Genomic DNA, 20285 nt, shown 5'->3' with positions numbered 1-20285 from the left:
ATCAAATTAATATAAAATTGGCTTTTCTTTGATTTGGAATGCTTAAACGTGGCTCTCAAACATGGTAAATTGAGAGGTTTGCACACTTGCTGTTTTGAGCCTCTCATCAGATCAGCCTGCAGTTTTGGCAGCTCTTTCAGTCCAAGTGGGTTTACAATGTAAGCTAAATACAGTCTGACACATTCATCTGTATTTAATTTTGCATATCTCTGTGAGAGGATTGTGATGTGTGTGAAGAACTGCCCAGATGCACGCCCAGCAATAGCAGCAGCTCTTGGAGCAGCAGGAGCAGGGTAAATCAGAAATGAGGAGGGTTCTTGCAGCGCTGGTGCCCGCGCAGGACACGCGGTGAGCTCTCCCCGGAGAGCTGCAGGGTCAGTAGCGCTGCACTCCGAGCTTCCCGGGCTGCTGGCTGCCGCCAGCGTGTCCAGGCTCCTCAGGGCACTCTGAGCTGCTGCCAGCGGCTGTCCTGCAGCAGCCACAGCCTGGCACAGTCCTCCCTGGCCTCCGGGGCTGCAGCTCTGCAGGGCTGCCGGCTGCCCTGGCACTGCATGAAATGCTGCGGGCTCTGGAGGAACCAGCGGGCGGCTGACTTTGGGAGGGTGGCGCTACAGTGGTTCCGTGGGAAACTCCAAAACTATCCGCCAGCTAACAAATGGCGGTGGTAGCTGGCTGCCCCTGCTAGAACAAACACAAGCACTTGCAAAGAGTAAAGGAGACTTCCTTAGCAGTAACTGTTGTTGAAGGGACAGTGTGGGTGGGCTTCGGCCCTGGCGGCCCTTGGCTACTCCTGTTCAGCGCCCGTGGAGAGGTGAGAGTCCCTGCGGGGCTGAGCCCTGCTGAGGAGCAGCGAGGGAGAGCCCAGGGCAGGCGCTCGCTGGCTTTCCTGTGGAAACGTTTGACATCTTACACGCTGGGGTATGGAATGTGCTCACTTCTAGGCTATGCAAACAACAGATCTTTTTAAGGCCTTGATTACAGGTCCACACAACCTGAATATTTCTTTACTATAAATAGATCTTACATGCATTTATGTAGAAAAGCAAACTATGAATGTTTGAATTTTCATGTACCACGAGGGAACCATATTCATGAAGATCCTACTTAACCTTTTGCTTTTAATCTTCTGGCTGTATTTTTAACATTTCTTAAACTTCACATGAAATTCAGTAGCACACATTTACAGCAAGAACAGGTTACTCATTAGATTTCACCTAAGTATTTAATTTATTCCATTGAAAGTTGAAGGATTTAGTATAAATCTTAACGGAAAAAGGTCTTTGAGCTCTGTATTTTTGCTTTACCTAACATAATTCCTAATGACTTTCCTACTGATTCTGTTCTAGTTATGTCTAGGAGTCTGTATTTCTCCTTTCCTTTTTTTGCTATATTCTTTCATGGAGCTGATGACAATTATATGAAAATTTAAGTTCATTTACAATAAATTAATTCCTTGGCTAATTGGAGATGTGAATAGTTTAAAAAATTAAACACGAAACTTTGCATTTTCAATTTAGACAAAAGTTCTCTACAATGTTTAAGGTAAAAGTCCTCAGAAAATGAACTTCCAGCATGAAGTATGATTGCTATGTTGGAATGTCAGAAATGTTTCATGATGAGTTTGAATGTTTCCACAGGTATATTTGGGGTTTTTTTCGGTGTAAAAATAAATTGGGAAAAATCTCAGGGAATTTCTGCATAGGACTGCAGAGGAATATGCCCTGAATAGCAGACTCTCCTCATCTGATGCACGACTCTGCAGATCCCAGCCCTGCAGGAGACTGTAATTTTCAGTTGTCTTCCCTGCATGCCATCACATACAGCCTCCCTTGTTCCATTTGGTAGCTGCTGCTTTTAACAAATTGGGGCTTTTTTCTCTCATCTAGCACAGGAACCCAGGATCTCCAAGCTTGTGCTGTGACTCTAATCACACAGCCCAAGTAATGCACTGATTTCTCACTCTGCAGATCCATCTGCGGAGTAAATGGCTCTGCAAGGGCCCCTTTTGGCAGCCCTCAGTGTGAAAGCATCATTCAGGCACTCTTCTCTTTTGTGTGCCTTCCCCCACAGTGCTAACAACAGAAACTTTCTGAACTAGAGTAGATCTCCAGCTAGCAATAGAGAATTTTTAAATAGCAGTTGAGTGTTTGAAACATTTAGTTATTCTGGGAATACCACCTTGGAGCAGTTTGATGCTGTTGGTATGTTTTGTTCAGGAGTGACTGAATTCACCCAGTGAGGTGTTGGCATCAGCTGCCACTTGCTGTGATGATCCCCTGAACCTCCTGTGTTCCTCCCTCTTACCTTCTAGTCCTTGTACAGAGTGGACAAGTATCAAAGGAATTCACACAGTCTGAACTCATGACACACACAGGATGCTGGGGAGTGTTCAGTGGAAGTATTTGTAAATTTGAGAACTTAACTTAGACCTTTCCCTAAAAGCTGGACTGTCATTCACTGCATATGTTGAAGTGCCTCCCAGCCTCCTAGATTCACATACTGCATCACAGCGTGGTGTTAAATTAAATTAATTACTCTGGATTACAAAGAGATTAACTAATACAATTAACACATGATTAAATGGAATTACATTTTTTGGTCTGTTTGAGGTTTCAGCGTTTAACTTCTATTTAGAAGTACAGTTTTGAGCAGAGCCACATCCATAGCATGTGTGTTATTTGAAATTACCAAGCTCTGCCTGGTTCAGAGCTGAAGTCTTGGATAAGTAGCTGTTTTCTAAGGTTTCTGTCTGTAGGCCAAGTTCTGTCCTGGGTCCACCCATATTTATCTCAAGTTGCTTCCTTGTGGGGAGCTACACAGAAATGTTAAAGTTATGTGGGAGTGAAAATCAGGGAACTCAATCTTCATTGCCCATCCAGTGTGATACAAGAGTGTGCTCGGTTTTCTGTTAAAAGAAACATCACAGCATGTCTGTTCTATGAGAGATCATGAACAGTATCATAGAAGTTTTCTCAGAGTAGCGAGTGTGTCAACACAGCAAGCTTAATTTTCCTGTTCTACCTCCCTTATCTCCCCATGGTACAGCAGAAATACAAGGAGAAAGCGTGAGGGTACTGGGTGGCATGGAGAAGCTGTGAGGACTTGGAAGACTTCTTTATAGAAATACAATTCTTTAGTCACCCTATATATTTTTAAATATATTCTGTATGTATGTGTATTTATAATGCTGTTTGATTTGAGTGCTGTTACACTCCTCTTAAATGTACAGGAATCTGTTTGTGTAGCATGTTGTGCATTAAAACACCACCTCAAAAGCCACAGTAAGCTTGTGTTTTGTTCCTTGAAAAATGCAGGATGTGCCTTTGCTGTGCCACTTTGGAACCTGCACTAACTCAGTCTGTCCCTCGGTATGGCAGAATGTGAGTGGCTTGGTGCTGGACATTTTTCCCTATTTATGGCTGCTGTTTAAGACTGTACCTTTCAGATTTGAAGTACAGCTAAGAGTCTTAGAATCTGAATGAGAAGGACTGTTTCAGCAGCTGTACTATATTTTATTTTGAATTTTCTTCTCCCTCCATCCCCTTCCTCTTTCTCATAACAGCATATAATCTCCAAGCAATTTATATGATAGTTCAGCATAGGAAAGTCTTGTGCTGCTGCTGTAGAATGAGGTTTTCTCCAACTAATTTTCTACTTTCCTGCTGTAAAACTGCCAGAACACTTTGGTGAAAGGTAGATGGATATTCAATTAAAAGCTAATACGGACTAGAAACTTAGAAAATTGCTTCTTAGTAAAAGGCAGATTAACCTCAAGTATACTTCTTGCTGTCAGTTCAATAGTATTGCTCTATTTGTACTTATGTTTGCCTTTTCTTCCTGCATCATCTGTGAATGACAGTAACATCTGATTAAAAGAAATTTAATGTTGTTTTTACTCCCTGCTGATTCCTCTGATAGTTGAAACACAAACCAAAGTAAAGTACTACTGGCCTTTAAGGTTTCTCTATCAAGTTTTAAGACTGTCATATTTCAGTTATGAAGTGCCTGTGGTGTTTGGATTTTGCATTAGAAGCAGTAAGTGATGGTTGTTAGTTAATGATGGTTGTACTTGCTCTGCAACATGCTGGGTATGACATGCACTTCCCGGGACACTTCTCCCCAAATAAGTACTAGAAAAGTATGGGTGTTTTTTCAGGATCACCTTGGAGTCATGCTGGACTTTTCTAATATTCCCAATGTGAAAAAGTAGGAGAAAAGCTGATATAAGGAGATACTTGTCTTACCTATCAGAAAGAACCATTAAAAATTTAGAATAGTGTAGGTTGCTCGTCTTCTCTCATGACTGGATTCCAGTCACTTTCAAGAGAATTTATTATCCCAGGGATAAGGATCCCAGCTCTTTCCTTTGAGACAACCTGGCCATCCTCCACACCTTCAGCTGACTGGCACCAGTGTTTTGGAGAGTGGATTAAAAAGTGCAATATTGTGATGCAGGGACGTGGGTTGGAGACAGCCCCATGACACAGCCCACGGAGCAGCCTCGGCAAACAGCCATGAGTTTGTTCTGGCTGTTTTTCATTGGCATCTCCTGGCTCAGAGAGCTGAGGGGATGGGAGCTCTCCCTGCCCAGCTCTCCAGCCACCGGTGATTCTGCATCCATCTTGAGCAGGGTTCCTGAGGTCTCTGCTGCCTCCCTTCCAGAATGAGCCAGGCTAGCCAGGCTGGATTTGTCCTGGCCAGATTTATCTTGTTCAGCTAGAGACCAGCTGTACCGTGACAATACAATCTGCATATTCCAGCAACATCGTTCTTTCTGAGATTTTAGGGTTATTGGGATCTGCACATTTCAGTGTTTCAGTGTTTTTTCTAATTATTAAAGGGTTATGCATTCTAAATTCTGGGTTTTTTAGACTGTTTGATGTATGCCTGTTTAGAATGAAATTGAAAATTTGTTTTGCAGTATTACAAACTATACGTAACTGAATGCCAAAAAAGGGTTGTGCTGAGAGGCTTTAAATTCTAGGCTGTTCCTGCATATTGATTGGAAAAGGGTAATTGACACAGGAAGGAGAGCCCTTAGTACTCAAGTTGTAGCAGTGGAGGTTGAGGTAATTAATTTCTTATGAGGCACTTCACATCTCACAGCGTTAGATCCATAGGGAGAACTCCATGAGGGCTTGAAGAGGAGGAAAATGACAATCTCATATTGAAGCTGTTGAGGAAAAAACCTTCTCTATAATGAGAAACAGTTCCACATGAAAGAGTCCCTATTCGCTCACTTGCATATGATTTTCTGTACCCCTTTTAAAAAAATATGCTTACCTGTTTATCACAGAAATAGATTTTCTTGAGCCAGGTGTCTTTAAAAAAATCACACTGGGGTGGGTGTGTTAAGAGTAGGGAATCTGTGTCTCTGAGTGGAGGTAGTGATTTTCAACTTAAAAGTATTTGTGGGTCATTAATATGTGTTTCCCATATTAAAAAAAGAAAGGTAATAAATATACTTCTAAATTATTTTCCCTTTCCAGCCTTTTGCTGTACAGTAAAAATAGGCTTTGAAATGCTGCATGAAAAGGCCTGGGAGCTTTTACCTTTTCACAGGAAAAATGTCAGAAATGTCAGGTACTGGCTTAACTGCCTTGTCAGAGGATTCCTTGAATAACTTCTGAAATGCTCATGTGAGAGGTTTCTCAGGCAGTGAATGCTGTGCATATAATTGTTCATGCATCTAAATAGTTCCACGTTTCAATGAGGTTGCTTGTGCTCAAGGAGTTATTCCTATCCACTTCCAGGATGGGGAACCAGGAGGTCTTTAAAACATTTTGTTTGAAGGCATGACACATCCATGAGAAGAAGAACTGTAAACAACCAGTTCATTTCTGAGTTCCAGCCTGATACAGGCTTCTCCTCTGAGTCCTGCAGGTTTGGAGAAGGTCATTGTTTTGTTCTGGTGTATTTAACCAGACATGGCACCTCCAACAAGCACTCTTGGTTTTTACTTGGACATTGCACTTTGAGGAACAAGCTGAAAATTTGAAGGGTAAAATAATATTGAAATTAATTCTGCCTTTAAGGGACAAATCCCAGGGCCTAGTGGTATCCAGAATGGTACAAGGGAATGCAAGGAGGTTCTGCCCCACGCTTGGCATTTCTCACACAGCCGAACAGTCATATTGGAATTTTTTCTCTCTGTGTGACTTTCAAGGTAAGAAATCTTTTGTCCCCTCCTAGCAAAGAATGGAGGAAGTGGTATTAGTTTCATTTAGTTACTGGTGGCTGAAGCGTGGTGTTAACCAGTTCTGGCAGCCATGAAGCATTGGGGATAAATGAGGACTGCAACAGGATGGAACTGGATCTTCCCTTCTAAAGGCTTATGGGCTTCTTTGGGGCTTTTCTGAGACAGATGCTTGTAGATGTCTTTACTTTGTTGAGTTCCACAACAGGACTTGAAAGATCAGGGTTTCTATAAGGCTATGTATGAAAAAAAAAAAAATCCTGTCATTGCACAAAAAATTGAGGTATGGAAATTCCCCCAAGTAATGACAAGATTGTTTCATCATGCAGAATAAATTGTAAAATTGTTTTTTTATACAATGTTGTTATAATCTCATGGTTTTGATTAGAATTCACAGTGACTTTATAAATGAAAGGAAGAACCATTTATAAATTCCATATACAAAAAAAAATCATGATATGTTACGTGCTCATTTGTTACAAGAGACATAAAATGCTTGGTGTCTGTAGAGAGGCTGTGACTTCACTTTAATGTCCTACCTAAGTTGTGTGAGAGTTTGTTTTTTGTTTTCTGTTTTTTTTTTAAATTAAGGTGCAAGGTACAGGGCTCTCTAATTGCTGAGTGTAGGATTATTTGCAGTCAACACAGAGGCTGAAACAGTCAATCATTTAATTAGAGCTCTGACATTTCTTAAGTTATTGTAGTATTGATTGGTGTTTACCTTTTAGCTTGGCTTCTTTTTTAAATATTTCTCTAGAGAACTGATTTTGATAAATGTGCTAGCCTTTTTTTAAACTAAAACTGTTCTTGGCTACATAGAACTATATCAAAAGCTGTTTAGCACAGAGTCATGGTACAGCTGCTGGAGACAATTGACAGAGGGCAGGTTTAGCCCAGATATGGGGAAGAAATTCTTCCCTGTGAGGGAGATGAGGCCCTGGCAGAGGGTGCCCAGAGAAGGTGTGGCTGCTCCAGGATCCCTGGAAGTGTCAAGGGCCAGGCTGGATGGGGCTTGGAGCAGCCTGGGATAGTGGGAGGTGTCCCTGCCCAGGGCAGGGGCTTGGAATGAGATGGGCTTTAAAATCCCTTCCAACCCAAACCATTCTGTCACTGTGGGATATACAAAGAAAATCATGCTAGAAGATTGGATATTTTATTCTATTTTTTCCTCCCAGGATTGTTCAATGACTATTTTGGAACAAACAGATACCATGAAACAAAAGATATACTTAGCTTCTGGCCACAGACCTTTAAATACGGGAATATTGGCCTCAGTACTAGAAGAGATTAGATGATCACTCAAGTAGTTCTGCCCATATCTTTGTTATACTACTGATCGGTGCAACTATCAGGTAAACATTTGTGGCCCCTCAGAAGTATCATTAAAGTGAAAATCAAACCCTTCCCAGAGTATCTGTATTGTCCTTTAAGATCAGCTCGACAGAGTCTGGAGCTTATGGGATCCCTGCAGTCTTTGTTGCTGCTGGCAGCTGTTGGCATGGACCCTCAGGGGTTTGGCTCAGGCAGGTTCCTGAGTCCTGCAGGGCTGGGCAGATGTTGTGCTTTGCACCTGTGTACCTTGGGGTGCAGAAGGGTCTGTGCACTGCCTGGCAATGTCACAGTCCCCTGCTGCTGGAAATGAGCTCCCTCAAAGCCAGCGGTGATAGGGCCACGTGTTTCAGTGGAGGATCTGCCCCTACCTGTGTCCTGGTTTCAATGGAAATCCAGCAGGAAAGATTTTCTGCACATGTAGTTTTTGAGACATTCAAATAATGCTGTTTGTCAGTGTGTGAAATAGATGGGCCTGTATTATTTGCAGTACCCAGCATTTATCTTCATGCTATCCAGTGTTAATTAAAAATACTTATTTTCACTCAGTGGAATATTATTAAAACTGTGACTTAGTGCTTGTAAAATGTTCCAAATATTAAAAATGCATTGAAATAGGAACTGGATATTGCTTTTAGGATCTTCACAAGGGAGCCATGTAGCTTGTAGTTATTACATATATTTTACAGGAAAAAGCAGTAGGTGAGTGCAGGATAACTGAAAGGCTCAACTGCCTGATTATTAAAATCCAGACCCAGAATAATGTGCATAATTTTCCTAGCCCTTTTCCTAATTCAGTCACTCTGTACATGAAGGAACTGTCTCAGAATAGGTGTGTTTGTCTGAAGTACAGCCATCACCAGAAGGATTTAATTGCCAAGCAGATGCAGAGTATTTCAAGTCCAGATGTGTGGGGGTTCCATCACTGGGGAGTGGGACAGCTGCACTCTGCTGAGTGTGGAGGTGCTCAGGTCACCTGTGCCAGCATTTCAATGGACACTTGTCAAACGTTACATCTGCTATTTTTGGTTATTCAAGAGTGGAACCATCTCGTGTAGCTCTGGGGCTGTGCTGTCAGAGCCAGGCGGAGTCCGAGCCTGCAGGGGAGCACCCACCCACAGGGGGACTTCAGCTGCCCAGGGGCCGGGGGCTTTACCCGGGAGAGGCAGGAGAAGGCAGCCTGAGGCCACTGGGGTTTGAGAGTGTTCCCGCAGGAGACTTTGTAGCCAGCTGTTCCCCTGACTGCAAAAGACTGCACATGATTTAGAAGTCTTTGTAAGTGGGATTTATCCAAACAGTTCTGTGGGGTTTTTGATGTTTAAGTTTCTTTAGGGAAGAATGAGAGTGTGCAGTAATGAGGTTACCTGCAGTCTGGACTTGTCCATATTCTACAGCCTGAAGCTGCATTTACAGTGCATTTGTAGTGTATTTTATTTCTAAGGGAAAACAGGAGGTGAAGAATAATTTCATGTATAGTTAGATTTGCTTTCTAGACATTATGTTAAGAATTTGAAAATAAAGTATTTTTGTCTTGTTCACTGTTCAATATTTTATGCCACTTGCTGCCTGAGGTTATTTCAGAATAGCTGCTTCAAAGGTTTAGGTTAGCTGAAAGCCAGTTGTATCATTAGTGGCCACCTTTGAAGTTACAGATTACCAGGGAATTTGAAAAGTATCCCAGTATTTTACAATGATTTTGTCTTTATAGAAAAATAGGCTCTAAATATAAAACTTTCAAAGGATATGCCAGTGCATTTAGAGATCTGAAAATGCACAGGCATAAGCTGAGTTGTATCCATTGAGTTTTTCCTGGCCCTGTTTACCTGGCAGTTCAGAAGGGATCATTTTGTTGTCAAGGTTGACAAGAGCTTGCAAAGCGTAATAGAGGAGTCATTATTTACTTTGGTTCCTGTGCAAGCCTTGGTACAAGAAATGATGGCATTGCTGTGGAACAAAAGTGAGTATCCACCTCAGGGATTCCTTGAAGGCTTTAAGGTGAAGTTCAGACCTTTCTCCAAGACCTGGTTTTGATCATCTATTCCCTGCAAAGACTATAGCCAGTTTCAGAGATAGGAGTCATAGGAGATTTTCTAAATCTCCCTGAAAATACTAGTTCAGGTTTTAAAGTAGTTTTCCCTTTCAGTTGATACAGAATGTGCAAATAATTTCAAGGCATTTATGACATTGCACATTCCATTTTAATGTAAGAGTTCTTTTCTTGACACCTCTAGTCTTAGTTTTAATGTAAGTATATTGTCCTGTTCACAGGTTTCTTTAGTAAGGCAATAACTCTGATTGAAGTATGATACATAGATAATAAGCTTATACTCTTGGGTGCCTACCATGATATTACTACTTCCATATTAATTTTGTTGTTATTTATAAAATAACACAGGCATGTCCATAATAAAGACTTCCTGGTGTTTGGTAGATGCTGTGGTCATTGTTCATAGCTATTGCTTGGCATCTATGAGAGCCTGGTTCTTTGTGCTGTAAATGTCATGTGTGCTGGCTTTGTGTAAAACACCACTATTTGTGGTTCCTTCCTTTAGGCCAGGGCAGTCCAAGGCAGTCAGCAATGATAGCTTGCTTTAGGCAAACAAAGTTCATCACACATTTTGTATTTTCATGTTGTTTCTGTACTAACAGGAAAACAAAATCCAAACCAGCTAGTAGGCACAGAAGTATTATGGTGATATTGTAGAGAAAAGAGGCTGAGTGAAGGGTGAAGTACACTTTTCAAGTAGGTAATCATGAAAGAAGCACTTTGCTTATAGGTGGAAAAAAAATTAAAATTGTTTACAAAGTAAAACTGATTCTCTTCAGACCTCTCAAATATTTCAAGAGCTCAATCTTCTAGATGCTGAGGATGAATGTGCTGTGGAATGAAGAGGTTGCCCTTTCATGGACAGTGTTTGCATTGCACCAACTTGGACATTTTGAAATTCACCCATTCTGTTTTACAGAAGGAGAATGAACAGTACAGACAAAAGCATAACCACACTGCATTGTGGGCACCTGAATTTATCCACTGTTTGTAGAGAGAGAGAGCATTATTTTTCACATGAATAGGGTATTAATGGATTGCCATAAATATTACTGTTGTCATTGCTGTTATTACTGTTATTAATCATTATCATCACCATCATCATCATCACCATCGTCACTATCATCATAATTCTGTTCATCTTGTTGATTACACTGGGAGTATTACAGCAATTCAGAAGTTAAGAAGTGTTTATTTTGTTCCTGTATACTGCTTCTAAAGCATATGTTTTGATTCAGCAAATTATGCTTAACATCATAAATTGGCATTCTGTGAACATTGTGGTACTGGCTCTTGAAATGTATGAAAAATTTGAAAAATCCTCCAGCATGTATGATTTTCCAAATGCTCTGATGCACTGGGGACACAAAGGATGTGCTTGCTGAAGGGTCCCAGAGAGCCACTGATTGTTTTCTGTCCCTCTGATTGCAGACTGACAAGACAGAGAGAAGCAATGCCCTGAATGTTGCCATAGACAGTATGTGCAAGAAGACCAGAGACCTCCGCAGACAGGTGAGACCTGGGCAAATGAAAGGTACAAAAAGGTCTTGAGGGATTCTTTTCCAATTTGCTGTTTTCAGTTTATGTGTTTTGAAAATAATATTTTATTTTCCATAATAAAAACATATTGAAGACAATTGCACATTCCACATAATATTTACATAGCAATTTTCAAAACTCTGGGAGAAAACCCTGCCAAATGATCCTGGCTGAAAATATCTGTATGTATGCATGTCTAAATATATTTGCTGTAGATATATATCAGTAATGCACTCTAGCCATCAAGATTTGTTTAATTTTCAATAAGCTTGAATTATTACTGGTTGTTGGAACAGACACCTTGAAGGAACTACTGAGTCACTGTGTGTGGGTCTTTACAGCTGTGAGAACTCTTACCACACAGGAGGGTCTTGGAATGCCCAGTCCACAGTCTACCCCCATTTTACATCCCAGTGTCCTAAAACCAATGTGAGACATGGACCAGAATCCACAACTTCAGTGAAGGGCAGAAGGTTAGCAGTAGACATCAGCTGTGTTTATACCCTTTCTCTGTGAGAAATATCTTTGAGAAAAACTGCAGAATATGCTGGATGTGTATAATGTGCCCTTTCAAAAAGATAACCCCTAGAAAGTCAGTAGTTCTTTCAGCCAGGCTGCCCCAACCAAGTGCATGTAAGTTTACAGCTACAAGGAACATGAGCACAACTCTTTCATCCTGTCTGCAGCTTGGGCTGTTGACAACTCCCTGGTGGAAGACTATCCCTCCCAGCTTTGTGTTCAGTCTTGCAAGCCAGCCTGTGCTTCAAGATGAGGAATAAATTCCTTCCTGCTCCCATAATCAGCCAGGGGAGGCCTTGAAACATGAGAAGAGTATAATATAAATACAGTGTTTACAACCAAGTAGCTATCCAGTTTCTGCTTACATTCTGTCCAAGATATGTTCAGTGCAGAGACCTGCATCACCAGCTCAGTGTGTCTAGGAACCCTTCCATTCATTTCCTTCCATGAGTTAATTAAACTCCAGCTTAAAACACTTTATTGACTCTGTTACAGTGGTTAAAAGCTGTTAACTGATTCAATTTGTGTCTTTCTGTAAACCTTTGGAAAATGTTCAGGCTGAATGTAATCATGCCCAATTTATAGTCAATCTAGAACCAGTAATTTCCTCTTACCAGAGCAGCTCTGTGCTGCTTGACATTTTTTCCACTGGAAAGCATTTATGAGAAATATTTTATATCTTTCCTCCAATTCTGTGTTCATACATATGAATCACATAAGAATTGTTTTAGGAAGAGTGTTTACTGCATGCCTAATTCCTGTTCTGGGAGACGTGAAATTGTGAGTTTTGTGCTTGCAGATATTGCAGTAGAGTCTTATGTGCTTTCACATACAAACATTCATTACTCTGTCTCCCAGCAATTTTACAAGAAACATGAAAAGTTTGTTTGCTCTACTCTTGCAGCTTTCCTAATACTGTATTTTTAATGGTACTGTATACCTTTGCTGGCACTCTCAGTGCTTTCAGGGCTGTGCTCTGAAGTGTACTCTGCTTTCAGTCCTCACTGGGACTGCCTCTGCAAAATTTGGGTTAAAGATGAAACCTTATAAAGCTGTATTTTTAAAATCTCTTCAGTAGTGCCCCATCAGAGAGGTGCTGTCCCAGCCAGCAGCCTGGCTGTGGGTTATGCCATGGGCCCCTTTGGAGCACCTTTGCACATCACAGCAAGGGCAGTGAAGGAAGGCTTGTGTCTGGCAAGACTGAAGGCAAAAGTAGCTGTCCCCAAAACAGGATCTTCTGGGAGCTGTAGAAACTCTCCAGCTTTTCAAGGGAACTTACTTGCATTCATTTCAGGAGCTTGGCCAGTACTTCTGGGGATTCTAAGCTGTTCAGCTTTGTTTTGATTTGTACTTGTGCTGGAGATGTGTGTGTCATTTCTGCATGTGCAGCTTTACCTGGATCACTGCTTCTCTGCTGAGGAGAGTTTACAAATATTTAGGAAGGAATTGCCTATTCATTCCAAGTTGTAATTATGTGAAATTACCATACTCAGTTTTTGCCTCCCAGTTCTTTCCCAGTGTAGCATGAATGGACTGCACAGATGTTTCTCCTGTGGTTGTTCTGCAGTTCTGGCTGGCTGGTTGCTTTAATAAATGTTGTTCCTGGTGATATTCTTATATTTTTATGTAACTTCTTCATCATGGGTAGCTGTTTCTGGACACAAAAGACATGGCCTTCCTGGCTCCCCTTTGAAAGGGGAAAGGGAGATCCCTCAGCAGTAACTGCTCTGAGCTTTGCCCAGGACTTTTGCCAGGGTAGTCTAGTAAGGCAAGAGGTGAGTAGAAGCAAACTGAGTTTTCTGTGCTCATCAGTACTGATGCTGAATAGTGTTGCAAACAGCTGCTGGCATTTTTTTCTCTACCCTCCACTGTTTTTGACAACCTTATGCCCCATGTTTTATAAATGACATGTTCCTGTGTTATTTTTTAATGCATTTTGATTGACAAAACCAAAAATTGTCCATGCTTCTGTAACAGTCTGCTCAAAGGGTAAGACCTTGCATCTTAAGAAGAAAACAATTTGTCAGACATCATCCTCCCCCTCCTTTCCCTCTTCTACTGGTGTCTCTTTCACTTAAAAATACGAAAAGAAGTTTAATTATAGCACAATAACTTCCCTAGCATTGCGTGCTGGCACTACTGGTGCTGTCCTTTGCTCATATGCCTCCCTTCTGCCTACTTAGCTTTTAGCATTTTGCCCTACAGCTGGCCAGAGTCAGAAACAGACTTACTGAGTCATGGAAGAAATGCTCGTTAGAATTAGCATGAAAAGAAATAGATATTGCCTCAGATATTCCTTTTTTATTTTGTCTTTTCCTTTTTTCTTCTATGTTGTATTTCTTTGTTCTTTAATGCTACACAAGCCATCCTTTGCAACTCTCAGCTTCGTGTGAAGAATGTGGTTCTTCCTTTGCAGAACCACAACAGGAACATAATTTCAGACCTGTTTGTGTTCAGCAAAGACACAACATTATCTTTGTTTTTTTGAAGAAGATGCAATTTGCTGTGTAATTGCAGGGTAGAGCATTTCTTAGAATGAAACAGTAATGATAATTTCTGTGTGAAAGGTTAATTAAGCCAAGAAAACCAGTGAAAAGCTGTAGCAAAGAATTATGCAATGAGAGATAAAATTCGGCTGCTGGTTTGAAATTGGGTATCTCAAGCTCAGCACAAATGTGCCTGAGGTTGTTGTAGTGCCAGTGTGCTAAGGCTGTGGAAATCCTGCAGTCTGGGCTGTACAGGACTCCAGAATATTTCTGCTGGAGATAGTCAACCATTGGCCATGGATATGATGGTTCCACTTGTTGTTGTTTTTTGTAAATTGAAATCTCAATTTTTAAATTGTGACTCTTCAAGGTCACATTTATGTACCTAATTTTAAACGGGTAAGAATATCTGTTTTCTTCAGTGGAGCCTTTACAACAGAGAAGTCTTAGTAGGTAACTTGGCAGGACTGGAGGTTCAATGTATTTTATTTCTGGTAGTGAAACTTTCTAATAGTTTTTATTTTTTAATTTCAGCTTGAATGAAGCTGAGAATGTAAGAAATCCTATTTAGTATTGGAATCCCACAGCCTCTGTACTTGTAAATTACTTTGGAGAACATACAGTGTATCCAGACAGTATATCCTAATGTGATGGGCTGCAGTAGGTTAGACAAAGAAACCATTCCAAATTTGAACTGCCTGTGTTTGTTTGGAAGGTTTGTGTCCCTCTGGTGAGTCAAGGAGAGCTGACTTTTGGTGAGGCTATCCAAAAGCCAGTGGTGGAATTCATATTCAGATCTTGTCTGATAATCAGCAGATTTCTCCACTGTTCTTTCTTGCTCTGCGTGGTCATGCTCTACCTACAAACACAGCAGCAGCCTCAGAAAGATTGTGGGGTTTTTTTGTATTTTTCTCGTGGTGGGGTTTTTTCTTCTACCGAGTTTTCACAGAGATACATTGGAGCAAAACGCCAAGTGAAAACAGTACACTGGCAACAGTGTGATGAGCTTAAAAACATTTAGTGTCCTTTTCTGTTCCAATCAATATCTTTTCTATATATTGTAAAAATACTGGATTTGGAGTAGGAAATTCAGTGCATTTGATGATTAAGCTGCATTTCATGTATTGTTCCAGTTGGTATGTTTGCTGTACTGCTGCATGATCTAAATGAACAGCTGTCATGTGTAGGTAACATGCAAAATAACCTCTTAAGTAAGTAATGTCCCAGTGATTGGTTACAAGCTTCTGTGAAGCTAATTTAAGACACGTAATTTACAGCAGAATGTTATACTTCTTTAATAATTTAAGTTAGAAGTTCAAGAACAATTAATTTAAGCAGAGAAAATTGAACTCCTGCCTCATTTATAGATCTTCTTGCTCTATTAATACATTATCAGGTGGCACAATCAGTAATCTCATTGACATAATTACCATGAAGGCTGCCATTCTGCAAACCAGACTGTGTTTCCCACAAAGAAAATACTTGGGTAATTTTGCAATTATGAAATCATGAGATGTAGCTATTTTGTGAGTACAAACATGATTGAATTAATATTTTCTTTGTAAAATTAAATAGCCTTCTCCCTTGGCATCTGAGTTACAAGGGAGAATACCCAGGAGATATGAGGTCTGGGCTAACTAATTTTTCACATGTGCAATCACTTAAGTAGCCTATTCATCAGGGAAGGGGAATATTTGTTTGGCTCCCTTAATTTCATGAGAACCAGTATATGATGTAGTGTTTTATGTATCTATACAAACACTTACAAATGGGCATATTTACCTAGTGGCATATTAAAGTTTTCCTTAAAATTAAATACAGTTTTCTGTATTTAATACATGAATTGTAGCTGCCATAGGTTTCAGCCCTCTGGTGTAAATAATGCATGAATCCAGCGTGTGTATGTTTGTGTTACAAATAGAAATGGACAATAATTCCAGCAGACTTTAATGGATACTCCAGTTAGCAGGTACTGATGTACTGCTTTCTTTTGCAGCTCCGGAAAGCCATTATAGATCACATCTCAGACTCCTTCTTAGACACCACTGTTCCTCTCCTAGTTCTCATTGAAGCTGCTAAAAATGGAAGAGAGAAAGAAATAAAGGAATATGCTGCTATATTTCGAGAACATACCAGCAGGCTTGTGGAGGTATGTTTGATGGAATTGCACTTGTTTGGAATATATGGTGTAAGTGCCTTGCCACTGAACACTCCCTTTGCTGGCAGATATCAAAAAATGTTTAAGGCTGGCATTTCAGGAAAGAATAAATAAGTGGCCTTGGGTAATAGTAAATGTACTCCATTTTCTTATAATGATATGTAGTAAGACAGAGTGCTTTGTCCTTGCGTAGCATTTCATTGCACAGAAATTAGATGGTGTGGAATTGTAATTTGAGAAATCAGTGTAAGCCTTTCCACCAAGGTGTTCAGTGGGAATTTGACTAAATGTGTGTTTCTGGGAGTATTAGCTCACAGTGTTCAGGATCCTGCTGCCCAAAGTACAGGAGGCACTGTGTTAGTGCCAGTTGTTTGCCAGCTTTCTCCCTTGGAAAGTCTGTGACCTGTGATCTGCTGAAGGGGAAACGGGGCTCTGACCCAGCTTAGAGGCAGGAGCTCGCTGCCACAATCATTGAATTTCTGGGTTGGAAAGGATGCCCAGGAATCACCGAGCCCAGCTCCTGCCTGCATGCTAAATGAATCCCCTGCATACGTTGGAGACTCAGCATTCATTTCTGAAGGATCTACTTCCTTATTGCTTAGAAATGATACTTCTTCAGCACTAAGAGATTTGCAGATACAACTGGGAGGAGATTTTCGTTTGTTAGACAATCAGTCCTGCAAATGTGACTAAATGTACACTGACCTAAACTCATTTGAACTGGAGCTTGGAACACTGCGGGAATACTAAAGTCAAAAATTCACAACAGCATCATCTCAAGTGCCTGGAAGGAATGCATTAGTAATTTTTGTGGGGTTTTTTAGCTTTTGGTGTTTTTGTGCGCAGTAATGCAAAGATGGGAAAAAATCAATGAATTCACTCTGCAGCTGAAAATTTACTTAGGAAAACTATTTGGCTCAGAATTAATAATTAATCTTGTGTGACCTAGAGATAGTGAAAGAAGAATAGGTAAAGAGCTAAAGTAAAAATAGGGTATTGCATTTACGTTTCTCTTCATGGCCATGTGATTACAGAATAAGTTGTTATTTTTGACTTACAGGAGTATCTGATTTTGACTATGCTGCTAAATCAAATGACAGCTGAAACAAAAACTCAAAGTTGCAGGCTTTTCCAATTTTTAATACTGAAGCTAAACCAACCTGAAGTGACTTCATTTTCAGAAAGAACAGGTGATCACTGATGACCAAATAACTTGTTCAGCTGGAATACCCAAATCATGATTCATTTTAGAAGACCTAAGCATAAAATCCAGTATTCGTTTTCTTTCATGGGTTTGAATTTGTGTCCCAAATGCAAGAGCTAGCTGGCCATGAGTGTGGGTGTGTGATTAGAGAGACTGATGGCTGCACAGATTCACTGCCTGGAAAATCCACAGCCTGATCTTGCTGCATGTGTGAATACACAGGGTGTGTGTACGTATTTATATTTATGCTGTGACTCAGTGTGCTGCCTACAGTGAAGAAAACTTACTTCTAAAGAGAGACCTTACACAGTGCCACCTCCTATTGTTGAATTAGTTGTTCCAAATGTCACTTTACTGGGGATTATATTGTGGGCTGCTATTCAAATTAACTTCAATTTTACTTTATGTTATCTTCTGGATATCTTAGTAGATATCCAGTGTCTAGGATATCTACTATCCAGTTCTAGTAGTAGAACTAAGTATTTTACTTAAAAGTTGCTCACATTGGTTTAATGCCCTTACCAGTATCTCTAAGCAAGAGCTTGATTGATGGCTTTTTGATAAATTGTATTTATCAACTGCTAAATTCTCCAGCAAATTAATTGGGTGGTAGTTGTACTTCATGCATCAACTGTGAGCCTATCCGAGGTAAAACAGAACAAAAATGAAAAAAACAGCAGTTCCAACTTGGAAGCATATTTGGATTTTAGTGGCCACTACAGTGGCCTAAACTATGTTAAGCTGAGAACATATGTATTTTTAAATTGATATAGTGGAGCACTGCACTCTTGCTTTCTCAAGCAAATAGTATAGATAGAGTTGGATCTGAGTAGTTGTGGTTTTCAGAAGCATGTATACCTAAACATGCACATACTTCAGAGCTGAGACTGGCCAAGGTGCTTGGAGCTTGGTTCCCAGCTGGACACAGAGCCATGGGTAATGCACGTGCTGGAGAAGCCAGGTCTGGCTAAGAGTGCTCCCCAAAGCAGGGAGCCTGATGCTGCCAGAAGGGCAGGACTGATCAAGAGGAGATGAGTTGATTTGGATCCTTGCTATTTCTATTATTCCTTTATTTAAATCAGAAACGATGCTTCTTGGTGAAAATTGTAATGTATAAACATCACTTGTGCCCTTTGGGACAGGTGCCCAGGCTTCAGCCAGGGAAGTGTTCCATAGCCTGGTGCTGTCTGCTCTCTGTAAGATTTGGAGTTGGATGACAGGTGAATTCAAGACCCAATCCAGTACAAAATTCCCATAACTTTGGAGGAAATTGCCAAGCATTATTGTATTTTATTAGGGGGTTCTTAAATGAGAGGTATGAGCTGCACGTTTGCAGGGAAGGCCTCACATTCTATCCTTGCTTGTTTATTTCCTGCACTGGTACAAGAGCCAACAAACAAATTCCCTTACAACTTGGATGTTCTGGAAGACAACTCCAAAAGCCAGTCAGTTGTGCTATTGCAGAAATGGGCTTCATCTCTGCTACTGAAAATGAATTTAAGTATTGAAATATCAGATCTTGGGTGGCATGTACCTGGCTATGGAATACTAAGAGACAATAGATGTAGTTAAAACATTTAAAAAGCTAAACAACTAAGAAAAATGTTGCAAAAAAGGCACAGAACAGTAACTGTAGCAGAGAAGGCTGGTGGTGAGGGAGATGAGACATCAGGCCTTTGAAATACAACTATGAGAGCAGTTTTACCATCTAGGTGTAGTTGTGACATCCAAGGAGCTGGGTGGCTTGTGGGCACCAGCTGATAGAGCAAAGGCCAGTGATGCAGACAAGACTGTGCATATTGTTAAATACACAATACTTTGTTTAGCAGATTAAAAAAGGTGCTTTTTTCTTTTGTCAGGTACAAGTGGCCTTTGTGGGGCATGCCCAACACAGCGGAGCTGCTGCAAGCTTTGAGAGGTGGAAACCAGCTCAGATGCTGGCAATCCCTAGGTTTTGTCTAGGGGAACAAAAGCTGAGGAAAAAACCTATTTGCATTCTCAGTGTGCTTCGTTTCTGCCTGTAAAGCACTCCAGGTGTGGGTCTGAGCCCACTGTAAACCTCTGACATCTCAGCATCCTGTGCTAAAGACTTTCATACCCTGACTACCCCCACATATGATCTTTTCTTTTGCTGTCTATGAATTCTGGTATCATAAGGGAAAATGAACACCAGTCCCTTTTTTTCCTTCTCCATGCCACTTATTCTTTCATTTTTTATTGTTTTCAAAGTGTTTCTGGTCTTTTAAGAATGTCCTTATTTGGAAGCCACAAAAAGATGCACTTGCTCCTTTCCCTATACCTTTTTCAGCACCTTGCTGCCCATGAGGTGGAAGGGCAGAACTGTGCCTGCTAATCAATACAGTCAAGATCTTTTATAGAATCACAGGAACTGTTGGTTATTTCCTCACAAAATTATTCACTTTTGATCTCTCTAGACTGAATTTCATCACTGCTACCGTTTAGTCATCTAGTACCATTGCTTCCTTTTGCAAATCTTCATTAGTTATTTTATTTACTGCTCCAAATAACTTGTTAAAATATGTGTAAACAAAATATATAAAAAGTTAATGCAGATACTGCAGAAATTGCTGGCTCACAGCTTTCTGCCAATTTCCTGCTGATTTGTTCCTGGGGCTGAAACAAGTGATGCTAATCTCTCTGAATCACCTGGGCATTTTCTGGTTATTCAGCCACCCTAATTCTTGGAGGAGTCTGGCATCCACATGCCTGGATCTCATACACAGTACAATCAGTAGTCCAGATCTTTCGTTCTTCCATTGCTTTCATGTATGAAAACAGGGGTGTCC

General features: G+C 40.6%; 1 protein-coding gene across 1 annotated transcript in view; it reads left to right on the top strand.

The window, feature by feature from the left end:
* Window positions 1-20285, top strand: part of CTNNA3 (catenin alpha 3) — a 424386-nt gene that overhangs the window by 236650 nt on the left and 167451 nt on the right. Inside the window, 2 exon segments of the mRNA XM_036385424.1 lie at window positions 11004-11084; window positions 16113-16265. Coding sequence (XP_036241317.1) covers window positions 11004-11084; window positions 16113-16265 — 234 coding nt within the window.

Source organism: Molothrus ater, chromosome 8, assembly GCF_012460135.2.
Source record: "Molothrus ater isolate BHLD 08-10-18 breed brown headed cowbird chromosome 8, BPBGC_Mater_1.1, whole genome shotgun sequence".
Taxonomy (NCBI): domain Eukaryota; kingdom Metazoa; phylum Chordata; class Aves; order Passeriformes; family Icteridae; genus Molothrus; species Molothrus ater.
This window is presented reverse-complemented; position numbering and strand designations above follow the sequence as displayed.